The 7414-nt window shown below is 35.2% G+C and overlaps 1 protein-coding gene across 1 annotated transcript; it reads right to left on the reverse strand.

Annotated features, from left to right (window-relative positions):
- Nucleotides 1-270: 270 nt before the first annotated feature.
- Nucleotides 271-6832, reverse strand: LOC143591475 (protein CLT1, chloroplastic-like). The gene is made up of 10 exons (XM_077071669.1): nt 6433-6832; nt 2318-2463; nt 2200-2237; nt 1926-2041; nt 1750-1846; nt 1630-1665; nt 1482-1532; nt 1274-1397; nt 1043-1168; nt 271-612 (listed from the first exon to the last, which is right to left on the reverse strand). Exons 1-10 carry the CDS (start codon nt 6723-6725, stop codon nt 443-445), a joined length of 1197 nt encoding a protein of 398 aa, XP_076927784.1. The 5' UTR covers nt 6726-6832; the 3' UTR covers nt 271-442.
- Between the last annotated feature and the right edge of the window lie 582 nt (nt 6833-7414).

A 7414-nucleotide genomic window follows, 5' to 3' on the forward strand; every position in this document is an offset into this window, starting at 1 on the left:
GAACAATAACACAAAAAGAGAAACAAAAAAAATAAAAACAAAACATTATAAAAATAAAAAAGTAAAAGTAAAATGTTTTAAAGAGAAGCATAAAATTTAAAAATTGTTAGAGGATAGTAATATGTTAAATAAAATTGTTGAAGAAAATCAAAGTTGAGGGAAGAGCATACATTTAGCCTAATCCTTAAGATAACCAGCTTCCGTTATCACACACGCGCTTCTTCGTTGCGATTTTGGATGTGATAATTATTAAGGTAAAAACTTATCTAACGTACACTCATATGATATGTAGTTTCCAACAATAGTCGGATCGGTCCAGCCCATTTATTGGCAAAAATACATGCGCATATCTGATAGCCAACAACATTACATTGGCATGATGGCAAGAACAAAACTACCTATTTCTATGTTACAGAAAAAAAAAAAGATGATCATGATGATGTCAAGGGGTGGTGACATGTGATGGCATGGGCGGTGGAGCGGATGGCGTCCAAGCATATATCAACATGCCCATCACAAGCACAACCGCGCCCGCTATGAACCCTGATGGAAGAGAGGATGCCACCCCCAGGTATGGTAATGGAAGTGTAAACACAAATACAGATATTGGAACTGCAATCAGCAACATGTCAACAATTATTAGACAGAACAATATTTTTGTTTTAACTTAACCTTTTAAGCCATAACTAACAATAAAATAGATACAATCTTATATTATGGTCTGATGCAATCTTATGCGTGAAGAGGCAACTTATGCAATTGACCAACTATTTGAACATATTGGATAAGTGATTGCAATGGGTTGAGTATTTGAACAAGTTAGACCATTTATTGAACAAATCTGACCATAGATTATAAGGATATCTTATATTTTAGTGTTTAAATTTATCTTTTAGTACTTATTTTAATAATGCAAGCCTTGCATACATGACGCGCAGGCTTCGCGCATCGTGCATCGGCTTTTGAAGTCAAAACGCATCGGTCGTCACAATGCTTTTTAAAACCAAGGATGCAATTAGCAAAATTGAGGGCATATTACAACCTGAAACTGTGGAGGCAAGTGAAGATACCACCGCGGATGAGATTTTTATAAGATGCAACAATGATATGTTGTACGCCATATTGACGATACAAAACAACACTGGTAGCAGGGGAGCTCCCTCACATCCTGTGCAAATCCAATATTATTAGACTTATGATAATAATCCAACTCTTCGTAAAATAATTAAGGAGATTGATCAACAAAAAAAAGCAAGATGAAAGGACCACTCACCACTTGATATGGTACCCATGTTTAAAAAGCAAGCTGCGCCATCTGAAAGATAGTTTGGCAGTTGATGAAACGGAATACCATATAACCTTGACAAAAATGGTAAAAGAACGCAAATAAAAACCGCCTGCACGAAAGAAAATATGCATAAACCGTTTCATTGTTTAACTGCTTGAAAAGCTAAGTCACGTGGCCCAAAAAGTCAACCTACCTGAAATGCAGATCCATAGGAATTTATAACAAACAGATCCACTGAACCACCCTGTTAATCAATTTGTAAAATATCACCATAAACGAGTATAGTAAAAAAAACGAAAAGAAAAGCATTGCAGACATTTATCAAATTCCATCCTACATACCTTTAACTTTTTTGCAGCATCCAAAAAAATGACCTCCTAAAACACGGGAGAGTCAGACATGAAAACTAATGATTGTAACCGAAAACATATAAATCATGTTTAACGAAAGCCATTACAAACCTTTAATATGCTGTCGGCTGCTTGAAACAGAAATGAAACGATCATTAGAAGACTCCAAAATAAACCAGCTTCCATTAATGAACCGGCACTAGATCCACTGCACAAGGACACTACTGGTTTAAAATTTGAATGCATGTGTGTAATAAATGTTGATCGACATAAGGATAGTAAATTACCTGGCAACAGTGACAATGACACCAAGGGCGACAAGGAAGCAGCCTAGTAACTGGTTGAATTTGTATCTCCTTCCAAGAAAAAGATATGATAATATGATTTGCCAAACTAGAAAGCTCTGCATGTAATGGAGAGGTGGTAAGGCCCACGACTAAACACTGCCCAACAGATGCAATACTTGACATCTTAAATAGGATGTGTGTGTTGGGCGTGTCATTGACAGTTAAAAATAAAAGAATTTATTAAAGAAAAAGAGTCTTAGTTTTAACAAGTTACCTGCGACAGAATTGGAATAGATGCTCCTGACAGAACGGCTGTTCCACAGGCAGTGTTAATATTTTTAAAGAGAAAACATGTGCATAAATAAAGTTGAGTGAATGGTTTGTATTAGTACCTCCTGCAGCCATTCCACAAGCAGCGCCAAGAGCTTCCAAGAGACCAACAGCAAGAAGTGGAGCTTTTGGCATGGAAAGCATTTCATCAGTAACAATGCCAGCTCGGTACCGGAAATGTAATATCGAGAAATACACAACCACATACCTACAAATTAATAGTTTTCACTATTATAAAACGAAGCTTAAAATACATATCTCAACTGAAACATTAAGTTTTCTGAATTATAATTTCCTTTTTATCAATGTTCAATGAGGTCCTTACAAAGTTGATAGGCTTTTTTAGCTTTAATAAAATTGTTGGCACCATTCTTGCTTTGCAATAGGCCAACAAGTTTGCATTTGTTTAAATAATTATAATAATATGGAAGAATTAAACGGAAAAAAGAAGAAGCTTTTTAACTTTATATTTTCCCTACAATAAAAGAGGACTTTGGTCCCAAAAGAAAAGTATAGAAACTATCATCACGTAGACGAAAAACTTAATTATGCCACATCGAAATATGTAGAAAATGAGATTTTGATGACGAAAAATGTAATTAACAATAAGGGCGACGGAGCACCAGCGGATCCCCTAATCAGGTAGTTGCCACGGGTTATGTTTACCGATTGATAATTTGATATTAACAACCTAGCCGTTATCCAACGCCTTTATGGTCGTTTAAAATTTTAAAAAGAAATGAACTATTTTACCTATTCGATATATACCCCGCTTTAACCATTTTACCTCAACAAAATTCAAACATATTTATCAAAATTCCGCACAAAGACAAACACAAACAAAAAGGATGACGAGTTAAATTTATTCATTCCATTGACGATTGTGATGAAGTATTCTACATCGATACTAATCTCCCATTTCTCTATGATATTGTCAAACAAGCTACGTGATTGCGATAAGGTAACCGGGTTCTAATGGAAGAAGATTATTTTGTTGACAACCAAAAATACAATGAAGTGACATTTCGGCCAAGGTATCGTATGTTGAAAAGTTTGTTCTTAAAATTGTAGGTGATACACAAGCAAAATTTGAATGGTTTCATGAGGGCCTAGACAGAAGGTGAAAAGGAGTTAAAAAACTCGCAACCAGTAATACTCCTGAGGAATACAATGAGTATTTATGTATATGTGAATGCTTGCAGTTTTTCTGTAATGCAGTAATTCAGTTATACGGCATAGAGTACTTACCTACATAGACAAGCCACGGCATTGCGCTTTTGTATCAAGCAAATGAAAAAAAGATCACCTTCGTAGGATGATGGGTAGCATTGACCGTGCACATCTTGTTTGGAGAATGTGTCCTACTCAGTTGCAAAACCAATATATGAGAGGTAGTTATCAATATCCGATGGTCAATTCTCGAAGCGGTAGCTTCAATAGATTAGTGGGCTTGGCATGCATTTTGTGGTCCGTCCGGATTAAATAACGCCATCCATGTTCGCATACAATCTCTAATATTTCTCACCAAACAGAATAGAAATACGCCTAACTGTCCATTTCATGTAAACGGGCGAGAATTTCAATGTGGATACAATCTTACCGACGGAGTCTACCCTAATTGGTCAACGTTTGTGAAAGCGTGCTTTCGGTGTTACAAAGGGAGAATGGGGTATACTTAGAAGACCCATGCAGACAATATTAGGAGAGAGACGTATGCATGCATTATATTGCACAACATGATCCTAAAAGATACGAATGTGATATCACGTGCCTACATAAGGGATCCTCCGGTCAAACCAATTTTAGACCAAAATGTCTTAGATGAGTTGCAAATCGCAAGTACACATTTCCAACTTCGAGTGGATATCGTACAACGCATTTTGATATTTTTTATTCATTATGTTATGTTTTAATTTTAATGAAACTTTAGCTATATTTTTGTTTAAAAATGTATGTTTTTATTTTTGGTTACTTAAATGAAGTGGCATCTTCAATTAAAATAGTTAATAGTAGTCCAGGATAAAAGTGAAATGACACTCACGCTGCGTTCTCGGGTTTAAAATACAAGGAAAAGAAATGATAAGATTGGATAGAGGAAGAAAGGAAAAGAAATTATATACTTAAAAGACATTCTCAAGTTAAAATAAAAGAAAAGAAAAGAAAGTCTTTATTACATTCTTGAGTTATAACTTCTTGGAAGGAAAAAATAGGAAAAAAAATTATAACTTTACAATTATGTCCTCATGGCAACATGAAAAAAAAATTAAAATAGGGTAAATTGGTAATATGGTAATGAAATATAAACTTTTTTTCACAATCCGGCCATATTTGGCAGGAAAGTTTTGAAGGAAAAAAGGCTTAACTTTTCCTTCCATTCTTTTTCTTTTCTTTTAATGAAAAAACTCAAGAATGAAAAAAGAAAATTTTTCTTATCTTTTCTTTTCCAATCCCTTAAATAAAAAACTCAAGAATGCAGTTTCAAAGATTAGTGAAGTCTAACTAAGTGTATATGTTTTCTAAAGAGAACTGGATCATAAGCACAGGTAGATTCATAACTAAATCTTTTTGTTTAATTTATAAAACAAAAATATTAACAACCAGTTTATTTTATTAATAATTAGTAAATGATAATAAAGAAGTAGAAAGTAAAATGTGGGTAAGCGTGACATCTTGACAGACGTGCAGAATCTTGGGTTTACCGGGATGGTCCCAAACATAATAATAAATTAATATATACACGTAACGTATAATTGTTAACAAATAAATAAATAGAGGCATAAAAGTGTGTTTTGTTTCCTCAATAATAATCCAGGAAGATTGATTATGTTAGGGGCTGTTTAGTAGTCTTTTAATGATTATTCAGAGGCTATCTTTTAATGGTTAAAGAACCTGAATGGTTAAGAGGTAATATTAAGTCTGAATGGTTAAGAGGTAACATCTTAATGGTAAACCATCACAAGTCGTATTCTTCTACTTTTTCTTTGGTAAACCTCTTAATAATTCCATTCAAATGTAGCCTCCTAATAACCATTCAGAAGCTACCAAACAGCCCCTTAGTTTAAAAATAAAAATCCACATTTTATATATAAAATGGTTTATTGGATTTTAATAATCCAAACTTTGGCCTATTGGCTGATATTAATCCCAACTTAAGAAATTCCCGAGAATAATCCCAGCTTTCACTCTGTTGGCCTCCACTGAGCCTTTTCTTAATAGGAACTAACCCAGTTAGTTTTAGGGCAAAATATGTCATTTCTACAAATTGAAGGGGATAAACGAAAAATATAAATTAACTTAAAAACTCAACGAAGTGGGCGCCACCACCACCGCGGTCGCCGCCACCGACACCACGACCCTCGACACCGCCACCACCACGACCGCCGTCGTCGACACCGTCACCACCACCATTACGGCCTCCGCCACCGGTGGTGGGGGTGGAGGCAATGGCGGAGGTCGCGGTGGTAATAGCGGTGTCGACAGCGGCGGTCGTGGTGGTGGCGGTGTCGAGGGTCGTGGTGTCGGTGGCGGCGACCGCGGTGGTGGTGGCGCCTGTGTCGTTGAGTTATTAAGTTAATTTACATTTTTCGTTTGTCCCCTTTAATTTGTAGAAATGACATATTTTGCCAAAAAACTAACTGGGTTAGTTCCTGTTAAGAAAAGGCTCAGTGGAAGCCAATAGAGTGAAAGTTAGGATTAATCTAAGGAATTTCTTAAGTTAAGATTAATATCGACCAATAGACCAAAGTTTGTATTATTAAAATCCAATAAACTATATAAAATCCAGTGTTAAATTAACAAAAACCTAGAGTCATGTTGGGACATGTAATTAAAAAATGATTAAAACTAATCCCAAACCCCAACCTTGAAAAAGTATTTTATTTAAAGTCGGTCCTACTAATTATAACGAACCAACATTTGTATTCATTGTGTCCATTAAATGAATATATATCATGCACCTCCACTAATAACTAATAATTCATTTCACTCCACAAAAGAAGATCTGATGTTTCAAATAATATGACTGGTGGAGATTTGTGATGTGTAAAAAGATATTAAATAAGAAATGAGTAATTAATAATTAATAAAATTAAAAAAAAAACAAAACATCCTGGGGAAGAAGAGAAGGGTAGAAAGTACGACGTTGAAATGAAAAAGAAAAGAGAATGGTTTTGGTTACCCGAGAGTTGCAAGCTGAGCCAAGAAAAAAGGATAGTGCTTCAAAGGCAGCAAAGCCAGCTTATAGAGGACCCGATTGGCTACACCTAACCCCATGGTAAGAAGCGCCGCCGCTGCAACCTCCACTCTCCGATCTCCAATTCTCACCTCCTTCCCATCCGACTCTTCCTCTTTACCATTATTATTATTATTATCATGTAACGCATACCCGCATATGATCGATTTCTTCCTCCTCCTCCTATTATTATTATTAACCTCAATCGGGCAGTTTGTCCTCAGAACGATAGCTTTCATTCTCCATTTCCATTCATATTCATTTCGATACGATACCAATTGGGAGGATTTTGACAACACTCGTCGCCGATAATTCAACAATTCGCCCGTGCAGCCGGAGATCCGCTGGCTGGAGGCCGCCATAACTAAATATTATTATTAAATAAAATAAATGAAGCAAAGGAGAAATGAATGTGTATTGTGTATATGGAGGAGATCTGACGTGGGTCAGAGAGAGATTGTCCCGTTTTTGAATTCTTTTCCTTTGTTTATCAAAATGTTTGTTGTGCGCTTTACTACCATCATCTGTTTTTATTTTTGGAATCTTTTTTCATATATTATGTTTTTATTCTACAAAAATACTCATTTAATACACTTTGCATGTATTAAATGATTTTGGTGTTTACGAAAATGTCTCAGGGGCAACGTGGTTCCTCACTTGCCTACATATATTTATGTGGGTATATTTCAACCTTTTCTTATGTTTCCTTCAATTCTCTTATATCATGTTTAGTCTCAGTGTCACACGGGTTACTTTTTTTTATTGATAGTTTAAAATTGTTAATTAACTAATACTCATAAAGGGTTGCAAACGCTTCAAATTAATAAAGTTTAAACAAACATAAATGAAAAATGTAAAATAATCCTCGTAAAACAAGGCCCAAACATCTTCAAGTATAAGTTTTGAGAATGTTTAATAGCAAACTCAT

The sequence above is a fragment of the Bidens hawaiensis genome, unplaced genomic scaffold (genome assembly GCF_021521415.1).
Source record: "Bidens hawaiensis isolate Kalapana, Puna unplaced genomic scaffold, B.hawaiensis_p1.1 tig00039693_1, whole genome shotgun sequence".
NCBI lineage: Eukaryota > Viridiplantae > Streptophyta > Magnoliopsida > Asterales > Asteraceae > Bidens > Bidens hawaiensis.